The sequence below is a fragment of the Periplaneta americana genome, chromosome 10 (assembly GCF_040183065.1).
Source record: "Periplaneta americana isolate PAMFEO1 chromosome 10, P.americana_PAMFEO1_priV1, whole genome shotgun sequence".
Lineage (NCBI taxonomy): Eukaryota > Metazoa > Arthropoda > Insecta > Blattodea > Blattidae > Periplaneta > Periplaneta americana.
The window spans coordinates 161,917,872-161,935,047 of NC_091126.1; the positions used below are offsets into that span (position 1 = coordinate 161,917,872).

Below are 17,176 nucleotides of genomic sequence, written 5' to 3' on the forward strand. Positions count from 1 at the left end.
CCGGGTTCAAATCCCGGCGCCGGAGATAATTTTTCTCTGTTCCATTACTCTTTCATCGTCTGAAAAGTATTGGCATTCGACCCTTTACCTGCGCATTTAAACCTTCATACTTAATACCTTAGTATACCCCACCCTCTTGTTACGCTCTCTTATTCGACTCCTCACCTGCTTGGTTAAAGCCTACATACAGTTACAATACCTCACCCTCTTGCTAACCCTCTCTCTCAAACAGCATTCCTCACTCTGCCGTAATAAAATTCTGGAAATTTTTGCTGGACAGTTTGTTGTCCTTTAGTGTACTGAAGTGTCTGTGAATGTGATTACAATGAGTGTTAAACGAAAAGCGCTTTCTGTGTCGGAAAAACTGGAAATCTTACGAAAGTACGATGAGAACAGTACTCTTACTCAGAAACAACTCTCTGATTCATTAGGAATCCCATCATCGATATTAAGAACGAAAATAAAAAATCGCGACTCAATCACTGCAGCTGCGACGTCGGGAGGATGTAATCGCAGAAACTGAAATGTGGTAAACATGAGGACTTGGAGAACACACACACGGCAAACAACTATAAATGGCTTTTTTTTTCCGAAAGAATTAAGTACAGTACATATTGTAAATGTCTTTGATGTACAGTACAGTAATTACATAATGGAGTAATACTATATTACGTTTCATGAATCATGTATTTCAATAAAGAAAAATGCTAATAGATACTGTATATAAGTCAAAATTAATATACCCGCCTAATACGTGGTCCCGGTTAATACGCGGTTTACACCTGGTCCCTTGAACAGCGTCTTGTCGGGGTTTTACTGCCTATATAAACACTTTAAGAACATTGCACTAACAGAATTCCATGAAACTTTAACCAATTCACAAAGTTAGTATCGACACACAAGATGCACCATGCTTTTCAGACCTATTTTCAAAGAAAAAATTGCCTCTTATGCCCCAGAAAATACGGTACATAGTGGGGAATGCATAATAAACATTAATAGAATACATAAGTAATTATAATAAAAAATGTGTACCTTACGGAATAATTTAAGTTTATCTGTATCACTCTCTTTAAATTTGTGATCATTTCCTTCAAACTCTAATATAAATTTAATGATCAGTTTAATATTTTCTTTGCAGGTCCCGGTCATTAATATTATCTATTACTGGTACAGCCTTTTTTTTTTAACTGTGATTCTATGAAACAGATTTTTAGTTTTCTCTTAGGATTGTACAACAGTAAATAGGCCTACATGTACTAACAGCAAATTCCATAAGCTTTAAAACTGTGCAAGTATGATAAATGACATTTAACTTGTTAGAAAAAATAATTGTAATATCGCACTACTTGCATCACATTTATCCACTTTTAGACATTTTACTAGAACAACTCGTTCTTCTCCATCAAATCCTTCATAATCTGCTTGGTGTTTCAACTCATAATGCCGTTTTTTTATACTGTACTTTCTTACAAAGAAGTACTATTTACATACTAAGCATTTTATATGATTTGCTACAACCCTACATAAGAACACATTCTCGCATTCTATGTATTGTATATTATAAAATCTACGCAAAATAGGGGATTTAGCAAGGATCATGACTATGCATTTAGACACAGCCTTTTCTTGAACTTCAAGTTCTTACATCTCTGCCTGCCAAAGCACTGTGCTAGCAGCTCGGGTCTCTCTTGTGGCAGCTGCCACCAGTGGCCGAGCTTGACATGACTGTCTTATGTTACCACAGTTATGTAGTCTTAGACACAAAAAAATTACCAATCTCCTGTAGTGTGAATTTGTCTAAGTTCACCTTCTGTCAGATGTGTTTCCAATTCACTGTGGGCTAAAGCAAGGAGATGCACTATCACCTTTACTTTTTAACTTTGCTCTAGAGTATGCCATTAGGAAAGTCCAGGATAACAGAGAGGGTTTGCAATTGCTTGTCTATGCGGATGACGTGAATATATTGGGATAAAATCCACAAACGATTAGGGAAAACACAGGAATTTTACTTGAAGCAAGTACAGAGATAGGTTTGGAAGTAAATTCCGAAAAGACGAAGTACATGATTATGTCTCGTGACGAGAATATTGTACGAAATGGAAATATAAAAACTGGAAATTTATATTTTGAAGAGGTAGAAAAATTCAAATACCTGGGAGCAACAGTAACAAATATAAATGATACTCGGGAGGAAATTAAACACAGAATAAATATGGGAAATGCCTGTTATTATTCAGTTCAGAAGCTTTTATCATCCAGTGTGCTTTCAAAAAATCTGAAAGTTAGAATTTATAAAACAGTTAAATTACCGGTTGTTCTTTATGGTTGTGAAACTTGGACTCTCACTTTGAGAGTGGAACATAGGTTAAGGGTGTTTGAGAATAAGGTGCTTAAGAAAATATTTGGGGCTAAGAGGGATGAAGTTACGGGAGAATGGAGAAAGTTACGCAATGCAGAACTGCATGCATTGTATTCTTCACCTAACATAATTAGGAACATTAAATCCAGATGCTTGAGATGGGCAGGGCATGTAGCACGTAGGGGCGAATCCAGAAATGCATATAGAGTGTTAGTTGGGAGGCCGGAGGGAAAAAGACCTTTGGGGAGGCCGAATGTAGATGGGAAGATAATATTAAAATGGATTTGAGGGAGGTGGGATATGATGATAGAGACTGGATTAATCTTGCTGGGGATAGGGACCAATGGCGGGCTTATGTAAGGGCGGCAATGAACCTCCGGGTTCCTTAAAAGCAAGTAAGTAAGTAAGTAAGTAAGTAAGTCACCTTCGGGGATAGCCTGGCTCACACAACTAGGGAAGGTATGTATATTTTGTATCTAATTTACCACTTGAATTTACCTTTGTTATAGATTATTGATAACACTTTATCTATAGACAGACAGGAAAAAAAAACAAAGAAGAATCTTGTATAAGAAATTCGCTCACATGTACACCTAAGCCATCACAAAATCAACCAAAGTTTTCCGAAGGGAATTTAGCATATGGCAGCTGGTCTTCTTATTTTTTTTTTGTCTTCTTAAGATGATACATATGGTTGTGTAATTATATTCATTGTTCCCCATTTCTCTTCATGAATGTCAATATTCCTGAATTCTTAAACCAGCTATTACATATTTCATTATTTTCTCATCTATTTCTCTCCAATCAAAGTGACTTGGACAAATATGATAGGCACATTGTATTTGTACATGCCAATCATATTGGGAGGCCTGCATAACAACTTTGAGAAGTTTTAAGCAGAATGTGGGAGCATATATTAGATGTCAAGGTTAAATCTCACAATTCTGTGATGCATTTTGCCCTAAAAACGATGGTTTGCTATGTATTTATGATTACACAGTATGACGTGGATAAATTAAATAAAATGTCCAAATTAGTTTAAAAAATACATATATAAATTGTTGCTATGAACACATTTTAATTACACTCATCTGAACACCAACTTCAAATAGTGAATTAATAATTCACTTAAATAAGCAAGTATTGTTTGAACTGTTAGACATTAATGCAAAATTATAACTTACGTCACTGCACTCGCGAATACATAATTTCAGAACGAATTCAACTCATTCACATTCAGACAAATATTTAAATCTAAAGATAAAATTCTCCTTATATAGCGAACTTTAAGTTCAAGAGTGTAATACTGAATCAGAATGAATTCTTACAAAATTTATAGACATTTTCTCGAAATTCACATAGTGACAAAATGCAAAGTGACAAAATGGCATTAAGATGTTAAAGTGGTCTCTCTTAGGAAATAAAGCATTACAATTTTCAACAATCTTAAAAAAAATGGCGTGTTTCCCAATTCTATTAGCTGCTACCTTTAGGCTCCAGAATGAATAAAATTTAATGCACTATGATACATAATATTGCTGTGAACTGTGATCATTATTTTCATTGTAAAATATGAGTAATATGTTTCTAATTACAATTTCAAACAAAATTTATTTAAAGTATACAACAACCTGGATTTTAACTACCATTCAGTAAATCAGTCATTACAACACAATTCCCTCTGACAGAAATCCTTTTAGTGCCCAATGTAAACACTGTCATTGACTTACCATACAATTCCTATTATAAAGGAAGTAATTTAATTTTGATGTTTCAGATATGTTTCAGACAAGATAAGATGGCATATCATATTTTACAATCGGAAGCCAAGAATATGTGCAACAAAAACTGAAATTAGTAAATAAAACTGGTCTCATCACTTAGTCACATATTACAACCGCAGTTACAAACACCACAATGCATCACTGAAGATGCTACGAAGTTGGAACTTAAATAACAAGGGAAAAACAATCGTAATCTGCAGAATTTTCAAGAAAAGTATTTTTTATATTTAATTATTATCTTTGCAATAGACAAAGACTTTTTACGAACATATAAAATAGAGAATTAAGTTCGTCATTAGAACATATGGCATATCTGCATGCAGAGAGAATTGACTATGAAACACAGACAATATTTTCCAAAGAGCAAACTTTTGGTGCACACCAGAGGTCTCCAAAAAGCGTGTCGTCTTTCGTGCTCTCGATGCTGCCCGCCGAACACAGTGTGCCGTAAGGCTACAGAAGTGGAAGAGACTCGTACCTCAACAGATAGGAGCGATCAGTGTGGGATGGCGGCAACGGTCTGCTTATGTTTACAAATAATAACATCAAAATAATAAGAAATATCATACGTTTGTATATTATTTTGACATATACGAAGCTGGAGCCCCGTCTGTTGCTATTGACACATTGCAAATTCAATCTCTTCTGTTCTATGGTGCCTTTCAGTGCCTGGAAAAGATCTTCTCCAGTTCTATTTTGCAATTACATCTAGAAGACATTCAGACAAAGTAAAATGTTCATTAACTCCTCGGATGAAAATGGCCAGGTGAGCTTTGTCATTTCTATCTGTGCTTTCGTGCAATGCAAGTGAGTAAGCTACAAACTGGTTAATTGTGGTTTCGACTTCGGATTAAATTACATTTACAATCTTGAAATTCCTTCTCTGAACTGTAATTGGAAACAATTTAATTTTCTTAAACTTTGACTTTGTTCTGGACACAGTATTTTAGTAATGTCCTGTATGTACGATTTTACAAATGATGCTTCTGTAAAGGGCTTCATTGATTTTCCAATATTCCAAGCTAGAACATAGCTAGCAAAAAGCTTTTTTTGTTTAAGACTGAGGACACATGTTTGATTTGTGTTTGTATTTTCTTATTTTATATTTATCAAAATATTTGTAGGCCTACGCACTTCACCTAAAATTAAACGAAAAACTGTATGTTTGCCATGCGGAACTGAGTGTAAACGTATTGTAATATACTGATTATTATGTATAACCAACAGTTATACAGACAGCCCCAAAATAAATTATTTTCACATGTCCAACATGCCTGTATTTGTATGATATTCTTTGTGAAGAGTCGAGTATTGTTGTCGCATGTTGAATTTTGACACACCCTTAAAATTTTTCGAACAAATTAAGCATTTCACATTTTCCCCAATAACACAAAAATATTTCTCTTCCTATTCATCCTTGAATGTACTACGTCCATGATTAGAAGACATTGTGAAATGGTGGAACACTCCGACCGGCACAATGATAATGGCAGTCTGACACTGCTCTTCGTTTGCGCATAAACATTGAGTACAGTGCAGGTGGGGATGGGTGAGACGGAGCGCACTCATTACGTACTGGCTTCGGTTCCATTCAGGGGCTTACTCGCGAGTACGCTTTTGGAGACTTCTGGTGTACACCATTCTTGGCAAAAGTCACATGGAAAAACTCCACTGCCATTATGAGTTCAAACTCAACTGAATAATTTGACTTAGAATTTCGCTAAGATAAATTTATTGTTGTAAGTCCAGTTAAGAGTTTAAAAGTCTCTTCCAATGGAAATCTTTCCCATAATAATGTATTTCACAGCTTAAAATAACGAGGAAAGATAATAACAAACCACTTTCCAATTTTTTTTTTTCCACTGTCCAAAAATAATAGTTCTGAGACAGAAAACAGCATTTTTCCTTAATACGCTTACCTGTTTGAAGTTGATTATATTCCTGAAGAGCAATGAAAATACATTTCAGTAAAGCCAAGTGTCTCAAGTAATAGCAGTCTGCTACGTCACTAAATAGGAGGAAGAGGAGTAAGCACTTCACCTCACAGAATTATACAGCTAAGATTATTTTATGTCTGGTGCAACGAGTGACCAAACATTGTTTATATAAATTTCCAGGAATGAAGACTATTAAATAAAGATTACAGTAGATTCAGATGGTACCAAATATTTATACACGCCTAAGGTGATTTCTATGGGATATAGTCATGTACTAAAACATTAATCGTAAATATTAAAAACTAGTTTTTTTTTAATTAAAGCATGAAACCGAATCTAAAATAATTTTAAATTAAAAAATAAAATTTGAAACACTGCAAACAAACCCACCTTAAACTTAAACAAGTTCTATTCTAAACTCTGTTCCATTTAACCTTACATTAAAGAACATATTCAGAACGGCAAAAGATTCAATTTCACTATTTTTAAAGAGGAAAGTGCGAGTATTTAACATGGTTACATAAACTAAATACATAAAATTTACTTTGTCACACGTTAAAAGTGTTAAAATTGTTAAAAAAGGTATTTACCTTCGACAGACGGCCCGTTTCGACGCTATGTGTCGTCGTCTTCAGTGTCTCTTGAACCACTGGTGATCTTGACTCTGTGATGTGCAGTTGTCGATGGTAGGGGTGGGAGTGTGTTGTTCCTATGGTGGAGGTTGGCTGTTTGTATGTTATGTTGTATTATGACGTCAAATAATATGTGCGTATCGAACTGTAGTTGTGTGTTAAGTATATATTGTGGGTGTGCTATTGTATTCTTATATATTTCGTACTGTTCTAGGATGTTTAACTGTGAACTTTTTGGTGTGATGTGTAAAATTTCCATATCTGTTTCTATATTATTGTAGTCATGATTATTGTTGATAATGTGATCTGCATACTTTGATGTGATGTAAGGTTTGGTTATAGCTTTAATATGTTCATTATATCTTGTATGAAAGGTTCTTCCTGTCTGTCCTATGTAAAAATGTGGGCAACTATTGCATTTTAATTTGTAAACTCCAGTTGAATTATATTTATTTGAATGTTTAGTGTGGTTATTTAAGTATTTCTGTGTTGTATTATTTGTTTTGTATGCAATTTTGTACTTTAGTTTTCTGAATGAAGTTGCAATTTTGTGGTTATTGGTATTGTGATATGTTAATGTTATGTATTTATTCTTGCGTGCTGTTCGATACGCACATATTATTTGACGTCATAATACAACATAACATACAAACAGCCAACCCCCACCATAGGAACAACACACCCCCACCCCTACCATCGACAACTGCACATCGCAGAGTCAAGATCACCAGTGGTTCAAGAGACACTGAAGACGACGACACATAGCGTCGAAACGGGCCGTCTGTCGAAGGTAAATACCTTTTTTAACAATTTTAACACCTTTAACGTATGACGAAGTAAATTTTATATTTTTAACAAAGTGTTAACGAGAACTTTAATCAATGAACTAAATACAGCACATAGCATCCAGTCACCACTCAGGTGCTTCGTTTTGTAGATCCCCTGTCCATGCCATGTAGAATCTAAAGGGCCCCATACACGCAGGAGTCTTACCTGGAGGTAAGTCTGTACAAATCTAAATCCACAAGCAAATGTCCTCGTCTATGGGCGAAAATTATTAAGACGTTTGGCCTTGAGATAAGTCTCCAGACTTCTGGAACTGCTTGAATTATTCCGACTGTATTGTTCTCAAAATTAAGTGGGAGAAAAATTAATCATAGGAACAAATGATACTATGAGTATGAGGTAGAGATTTCGTCAATGTTTCATTTTAAGCAGTTCTGTGTAGTGAAATGGCGCCAAGCTATAAAAGTACAGATTTGACAGAAAGAAATGAATGTAGAACAATGAAGGAAGTATTATAGGGTATTTCAAAAGTCAGTTCAAATATTAAACCACTATAAATATTATAATATTTGAGATAGGGAAAAAACAAAAACATCACAGTGTTGGGCAAACAATGGGGTTTATAAAACATTGGAAAGATCTCTGCTGTTCTCTTGTTCAATGCACAGCATTCTGTCTGCAACACCATGCACAGCAGTTTGCAGATGTCTTGGATTATTGGCAATTTCTTGGGAGATGGTATCTTTCAGTTGCAGTAGGGTTGTTGGATGTGTCAGGAAAACTCGTTCTTTAAGGTAACCCCACAACCAAAGTCGACCGGATTGAAATCTGGAGATCGCGCAGGCCATAATATTGGAAAGTACCTAATGATGACTCTGGTCGGAAAACGAACCTCAATCACGCATGTTAACTTTACTATTAATTTTTTTAGTAGGTTATTTTACGACGCTTTGTCAACGACTTTGGTTATTTAGCGTCTGAATGAGATGAAAGTGATGTCAGTGAAATGAGTCCGGGGTCCAGCACAGGAAGTTACCCAGCATTTGCTCATATAGGGTTGAGGGAAAACCCCGGAAAAATCCTCAACCAGGTAACTTGTCCTGACCAGGAATCGAACCCAGGCCACCTGATTTCCTGGCTAGACGCGCTAACCATTACTCCACAGGTGTGGACAATAATGGAATAAGGCAGGCTGTTACAGTAAACGGGGAGCGCTACTACAGCATGTTACAGAACTTCATCCCTAGACTGAGGAATCACGATATGGAAAACATAATATTCATGCAAGATGGCGCTCCACCCCACATCTTTATCCCTGAAAAACAATTAATTACGCAGATGTTTGGTGATAGTGTCATCAGTAGGCACTTTCCAACAATGTGGCCTCCGCGATCTCCAGATTTCAATCCGGCCGACTTTTAGTTGTGGGGTTACCTTAAATTACGAGTTTTCCTGACATGCCCAACAACTCTACTTCAACTGAAAGATGCCATCTCGCAAGAAATTGCCAATATTCCAAGACATTATCTGCAAAATGCTGTGCATGGTATCACAGACAGAATGCTGTATGATGAACAAGAGAACGACAGACATCTTCCCAATGTCTTGTAAACCCGTTGTTTGCCCAACACTGTGATGTTTTTGTTTTTTCCCTATCTCAAATATTGTAATATTTATAGTGGTTTAATGTTTGAACTGACTTTTGAAATACCCTATATTTATCGAGTGGTCTCATTTCTCCATGGGGAATTATTTCAAAGGCCTCTTGTGACTTCTTTGTGAACTATATGTCTAGCAGTTGAGTCTGAAATTGTATGGACAATGACCCCCAAGTTAAGTCTGTACAGATAAATCTTCGATGTCTTTGCACATAAGGGGTCCAAGCATGTTTTGTCAGATCACGTACCAGTACACTTCTACTGGATGGCCAACATTCACACAATTTCGAGCATCCAATCACTGTAAAGGCATTTCATTTTGTAAGCCCAATATCCCTATAATGTTACCTAAGGGAATGCCAGCTCTTAATATCAATGTCGAAATATGCAAACAATTATTGTGCCCCACTCAAACTTTCGACTTCGTATTCATTAAATTTTACATTTATTATGCTTTCTATTAAAGTTCTATGAGAAACGCAATGTATTTAAGAATTTTTGATTCCATTATACTAATGCAATTGCATTAAAGGATGCTACATGGTTTTGTTCAAAGACATAAAATAATAAAGATGAGATTTAAGCTTTCACTGTAACTATTCAAAAGTAGACTTTTGGGTATTTCACTATGTGCTTCAACTTAAAATTTCCCAGCATTTGGATCTGTACAAAGGTTCCATCATCACGTTAATTGTGATAATACATATATGACAATTTTTTTTTTTTTAGTTCACCCATAAACATCTTTCTTCATAACTTATATTTGATGTTGTAAAACAAACCCTACATCACTGTCAGGTTTTCATTCCTACTCTACAGACACACCAAGTTGGGAGAATGACACAACTAACAGCATTATATTAAGTTCAACTATACAGTAAGACCTTGGATTACGAGCGTAATTTGTTTCGAAAACGTGCTCTTAATCCAAAAAAACTCGCATATCAAAGTGACTTTCGCCATAAAAAACAATGCAGACTCAGGTTAATTTGTTTCACGATGTTTTATTCATATAAAATACAATGTAATTTCGGTAAAATTCAATGTAACAGTCCAAGACAAATTACTTTGCTGTACAGTATTTTGTTTTTGAGTGTATTTCACCTATTTTACTGCTTAGTAAACTTCTTGAACATTCAAAGAAAATATTTTCACTATCACTAGCGGAATCACTTCTGACTGGAATCTTTTGCTTTGACTAAGAACCTATCTAATGATACCTGCTTTTGCCTCATTTTGAGGGTTTTGCAGAAATGTGACACTGTTGTCGATAATCACATTTACCGCACACTCTACTACAACCTTTTCAAGGTGGTGATTTTGAACAAAATTTTGTACTGCTTCCCACTTTTTACACACCTCTTTAATCTCATTTAAAGTAAGGAATTCGTCTGCTCTTTTCTCTTTCTCCTCAGACCAGACCCCCTCCATTCCTGTTGCTCGCAAGCAAAACAAGTTACGTACAAATCGTTCTGCTTGTATTGCAAGACATCACTCGTTTATCAAACAAAAATCTTTCTTTATTGATTGCTCAATTTGCAAAACACTCGCAAACCAAGTTACTCGTAATTCAAGGTTTCACTGTGTCTACATTTCGTCATGGAGTAATTATTACCTAATTCCAGAAATTGATGACATAGACCAACTATCTCTGCAGAGGGCAGCTTCCGACATACAGACAAAAAAATACCATACATTTCTACGTTAAAATGGAGAACTAGGTAAAACAGCTTTCAACAGTGCCATTACAATGAAAACCAGTTGCAACTAGGTATATGATGTCACCAACATAATATGGACATGACATTTACCTGTGGCGCCATTGCCAGCAGAAATTCGCTTTTTTCTTTTCTTTCTCCTCCATCATTCTTAATATTACTGAGAGATAGCACCACTGTTTGTTACAAGGTTAGGTAGGGTTTGATGAGATATATTATTATCAATTAGACCCACTGTTAGTGTTAAGGTTAGATAGGTTAGATGAGACAAGTAGGTAGGGTTTGGTGATGGAATATATTAGTAACAATGTTTTGCGCAAAAATGACACAAGTGAATGTCACGTCCATTATCCCTTTCATATAATATTAATATAATATAAGTGAGGGGATAGCTAAGTGACATGAGGCCGAAGTATGTGACAAGGTTAGTAATTTAAATGATTTAAGTACGTTTTCTCTCCCATATGTAGTGTGAGGAGATAACTCATTTAACCCTGCAATGCCACCTCCTAGCAAGTTACCAATATTTTCGTTTCTCAAATTAGTGGATTTCAACGATATTCCCTGGACAACAAATTATTTCTCCTTCATTTTACTGTAATAACATTTTATATCTTCGAAAACGTGCATTTTCTTTTTGTGCATTACAAATTCCCTGTTATACTCCATAAATCTTGCATTTAACTAGTGCAGTAAATTCTTAAAGATATAGTCATGCATTTTACTAGCAACATTTCTATTCTATTTTGTATGAAATGGCTTGGTATGGCCTGGCGTAGTGTACCTGGCACTGCTGTACTGTCTGAATTCTCAACTTGTTCCCATTTCTTTCTTGTCACTACGAGAAAATTTCACTTTTTGACTGTTGAAATTTTCCAACTAAAAATTTGTTAATGGAAAAACGCGTTTCTTCAGATCGAAAATCTTACAACATTAACATATAATTAAATTATATTTTTAAGGAAAGAAAGAATATTTTACCTTGAACCTGCAAACAATATATATCTGTCACATTGTAAGAAAAGTGCAGAGTCAAATGATAAAAGCAACAAACAACAAATTTACTGTAAAACTCGTAAAAAAACTTTCAAGCATTTCTCTACAGCCAAAAATATTTTAACAAAACTATAAGAAATAAGAGCGAATGTTTCATAAAACTTCATATCTACTACACTCCCTTACTACACCAACATGCAGCAGCAACAGTAGCTTTGAGTATCTTAAACGAGAAAAAAAAAAAGTTCGAAATAAGAAATTAATTTTATATTTAATATTAATTATGAGGAATTGAAAAGCTCATCATTTTAATGTACAGTAGTGGCAAAAAAAAAAAACCGGACCGACCCTTGTAGCTGATTTCAGAGCCTTGTTCACTCCAGAGCACGATAGACTGGTAACTAAGACTTCCGTGGTTCGAATCCTGCCTGGGAAGGAAACTTTTTTTTGTTCCTTATTCAAATTTATTCCCAATACTTTTCGATTGCAGCGATATTTTACTACTTAATTAAGTTATTCCCAGAACATGAATTTTACCAGCAATCGAAACGTATTGGGAATAAATTTGAATAAGGAACAGAAAAAAAGTTTCCTTCCCAGGCAGGATTCGAACCACGAAAGTCTTAGTTACCAGTCTATCATGCTCTGGAGTGAACAAGGCTCTGAAATCAGCTACAAGGGTCGGTCCGGTTTTTTTGTTTTGCCACTACTGTACTTCACAAAAGAGATGCATGTATGCTCTTTTGATGATAGAAGTAACATTCATGTGATTTTATAAATAACCAATATTTCATTAACTATAGAGCACTACCAGAGCAAGACTTTCCTATAATAGGCCAGAATTAAATATGGAATAAATCACGTATAAATTCCCCTGCAAATCAAGCTTCTTTGACTAACACTTAATGAAGCTATATAGAAGTTATATATATTATTTTAATGTACCGAAGTACATATGATATTTCCATGCAGATATTCTGCGTCATCATACGATGAAAGAGTAATGGAACGGAGAAAAATTCTCTCCGGCGCCGTGATTTGAACCCGGGTTTTCAGCTCTACATGCTGATGCTTTATCCACTAAGCCACACCGGATACAACCCCAGCGTCGGATAGAATCGTCTCAGATTACGCTCCAACTCTTGGGTTCCCTCTAGTGGCCGCCCTCTGCACTACGTCATAGATGTACTACGGCGCTTATTCCGTCGGATCCCGGCCAACTAGTCACTCATAACGAGTGCACCTCAGCACATGTGTGGACTTCGGTCCTACGTTCATAGACATCTATGACGTAGTGCAGAGGGCGGCCACTAGAGGGAACCCAAGAGTTGGAGCTTAATCTGAGACGATTCTATCCGACGCCGGGGTTGTATCCAGTGTGGCTTAGTGGATAAAGCATCAGCACGTGGAGCTGAAAACCCGGGTTCAAATCCCGGCGCCGGAGAGAATTTTTCTCCGTTCCATTACTCTTTCATCGTATGATGACGCAGAATATCTGCATGGAAATATCATATGAACTTCGGTACATTAAAATAATATATATGATATGCGTAAATCACTTTGTGATTTAAGACGGCGCTTATTCTGTCGGATCCCGGCCAACTAGTCACTCATAACGAGTGCACCTCAGTACATGTGTGGACTTCGGTCCTACGTTCATAGACATCTATGAAGTAGTGCAGAGGGCGGCCACTAGAGGGAACCCAAGAGTTGGAGCTTAATCTGAGACGATTCTATCCGACGCAGGGGTTGTATCCGGTGTGGCTTAGTGGATAAAGCATCAGCACGTAGAGCTGAACACCCGGGTTCAAATCCCGGCGCCGGAGAGAATTTTTCTCCGTTCCATTACTCTTTCATCGTATATAGAAGTTAGTTATTTTAGGATAAAATATTGCATTTCGATCAAACGTTACTTGAGTAATGTCCTCAGTTTCCTTCCTGCAAATACATACACCTTCAAGCAAAGTACACTTTGTTTTCACAACTCACCAACCCACCCCAGTGGCAGTTGCACAGGGGTAGAGAAGGGGAAAGGTATGTACGAACACAAACATCCTTCATTTAAAGAGAATTATGAAATGAAATAAACAGAGTGAGTGAAACCTAAGGTACCTGCATTCCTGACATCTCTTGACACTACAGGCTGGAAAGCTAATCACCAGCTCTCGCAGATAATGTTTTTGTCACCTTAAGGCACTATAGTCTAGCAGATACTCAAAATGTCCTCCATTAAGTTATATACATGAGGTTGGAAAATCTCTATGTCCTATCCAATGCTGTAACCACAATCAGCATCACAAAATGAAGCAATAAACACTAAAAAACTAACATAAACAAGAACTTCGCCAAATTTTGTTACCAAGTGTAATCTGTTCTTGGTTGTTGATTATGTCATAAAATATAATATACAAGTTAACATTAGGTAATATTGGAAAACAATTAGTTATAAAATTTTTGAGTACTATTTCCATGCCATAGTTTCTATACACGTTTTACTGTCATCTTGGTCTGTCGACGTAATGTTTATCTGTCTACAAATTTCTCATTGTGTATTGGTTAACGCCAGTTTTACAAATTTAGTCGAAATTGACATAAATTATATAATATTCTGATGATATACAGTATGTTCTTTATCCTGTAGTTTTTGTTGTGGATGCACATCGAAATAATCTGAAGATGCCATAAGGCATAAAGGTGTTATTTTTATAATTGCATATATTATAATGAAATCGTAAGTTTTTATATTTCCTAAAACAAGGTAAGTATGATTGAAACATAAAACCATATCAAAATTTTATCAATATTCGACTTACCAGTTAACAAAATCCTCAACACGAATTGCAAAATACTGCAGTGTAAATTAAAAGCTCGGTAATTATCTATAAGTACTGAATTTGGTTTTTTTATAAAATTAATATTTTAAAACTTTCTGATTATTATCCCTAATGTGGAAACAGAAAAAGTGAGAGGAAAACAATTGTAGTATAGATTTATTATATTTACCTCCTTACGGATATCGGCTGATTGGAAGTAGTGGTCAGCCATTTTGTGTTTGAAAGGAACCGTTTGGCTCTACTGCATGCGCTGACCTCTCATGCAGTGCTGGCGTGATCCTTACGTGAATTTATTTTCGCGTACATTCCAGATCAAAACAAGCAGTCCCCTTCGTGCTCTGGTTACACATCTTGCATATACAAAGGTTAGGTTTAGTCAGTTTAGGTTTTTATTAACAATGTCCATGCAAGATCCTGTTACGTGCTGCATGTGTATAAATCGATGTTTGATGATGTCACATTAATTCGATATTCGATTGTCTTTATTTTGTCTCTGTCACTTTGACATTATTTCTGGTGATGGAAGGAGAGTGTAGTTCTACGTCTCATGGTAGTGGTTTGTGTGGAGGTTGTATTTACAGATGTCGGATATTTAGCAAAGTTGACGTTCAAGAGAACATATCCAGATCATCATGAACACTTGCATTGTTTTTTCAGGAAAGTGGGAGAAATGTATTCATGTCTTCATTAATGTTAGGTAAGTGATCGTAGTTTGCTATTTACTGAACTGTTTCGTCATTGACATAGGAAGTTAGGTAGGCAATTTTAGGTTAGGAATGTTAAGTTGATCGTTATTATAAATTGAAATGTAACTTTGAAGTTGTCTATATTTGAAGTGTTTTGTTTTTGCGAATTTTTTTGTGTTTTGAATTTACTTGCGAAATTTGGGGGTTTTTAGATTTTTTAAAGTTATTGCAAATTTTAATGTTTTCCGCTAATTTTTTGTTAGTGTTTTCATTTTTGGGAAAAAAATCGAGTGTTTTTGCAATGTATTTTTCTCGAAAGGACAGAATCAGTGCTTATAGATATTTACCAAAAGCTCCTCCAACACCTTGATTCACGCATGATTCGCGAAAACTGAGTGCAAGACTTACAACAAAATGGAACATCTGTGTCCTCCTTATTCCATCTTACTTGACATATCAGAATTGAACCAGCAAAACTGACATTAAAGGCTGGTTCACAATAAACCGGGAACGAGAACCAGAATGAAAATGAGAAGCAGAGGACGTCAATATGAAAATTTTTTATTCACAATAAACTGAGAACGTAGATGACTATGCATATCGATATGTATGTCAATAACGATATGTAAAGTCGATATTACGCATTATGATGTTATTTGTGTATAATTTACCAATGGCGTTCTCTCATGAGTACAAGGCAGCCTACATAAACACAGGTTAACCAACTTCGAAATTTCAACTGAAACATTTCATTAGGTACGGTACTATAAATATGCCCATGCATCTTTATTATCACAACCTATTTTAAGTCTACCATAACGTAAAATAATTAGAGAAGAAACATTTGTAATAGAACAAAAATAAACACAACAGTAGTTATTGAATTGAAGCGTGAATATGTAGTGTGTAATACAACCAGTACAGTAATAAAATATGATTCGGTTCCGATCGGTGTTCAAAGATGCAGTTATTGAAAGCCATGTATTCTCCTTAATTTTCTCATCTTTATACAAGGCGTGCCGCTTATCGTAAATGTGAGGATTTCAATATTAGAATCTCATCAAATAAAACTCGCTCCATGATGCACAGCACAGAACAAAATAATGCATAGGTTATGTCACGGTCTTCTTGCTACAAAATATATGACGAAAAAATAGCTTTTAGATGGCAATAGAATGAATCTAGTGGGCTGTGATCGGAAACGTGAACGCCAAAGTTGAAACTTGGCCAACTCTCTGTTCCCGATCCTGGGCTCTGGCAAGCTTTTTGTTAATTGTGAATGCTCATATTTAAATGTATACATTTTAACAATTTTACCGTTTTTGTTCCAATTCTCGTTTCCGGTTTATTGTGAACCAGCCTTAAGCCTATGGCGCCCTTTAGTTTATCTCAACAGCAGTTAGACATATAGGTCTGACTTGGTTTTCATATTTATGACAATGTCAAGCATGATCTACAGTGTTCAATTTTCAAATATACAAACCTCTAAGTACTTTTTTGTTCCTGGTTGAGCACAGTGGTAAGCGATTATTGAAGGAAACTGGCCCTGAAGAACAGCTTCGGCAGACTTGTTGGCCAATGTCGTGGAGAACACAAATATCTGGCTCTGCTGCTGCATGTACTGAGCCTCCATTGTGCCTGGTTGTTTGTTGATGACATTGCTGGGCAGGGGTTGCACTCCATTTGGAGGCGGGCCTGAGCTCGTGAGTGCTATGCCAATGGACACATTCCCATCAGTACATGGATCTGCAATACACACAGTCATTTTGCATTTCCTCAGATT

The 17,176-nt window shown here is 35.9% G+C and overlaps 1 protein-coding gene and 1 non-coding gene across 4 annotated transcripts in view; one reads left to right on the top strand and one right to left on the bottom strand.

The window, feature by feature from the left end:
• The window catches only part of lgs (BCL9 domain-containing protein legless), a 111,995-nt gene that overhangs the window by 50,621 nt on the left and 44,198 nt on the right, over nt 1-17,176 (bottom strand). For all 3 annotated transcript variants that reach the window (XM_069838328.1, XM_069838329.1, XM_069838326.1), the window contains exon 5: nt 16,877-17,139. In XM_069838328.1, coding sequence (XP_069694429.1) covers nt 16,877-17,139 — 263 coding nt within the window. The remainder of the gene's footprint in view (nt 1-16,876; nt 17,140-17,176) is intronic.
• On the top strand, nt 13,246-13,317 carry TRNAH-GUG (transfer RNA histidin (anticodon GUG)). Its single transcript has one exon. It is a non-coding gene; the product is annotated as a tRNA-His (tRNA).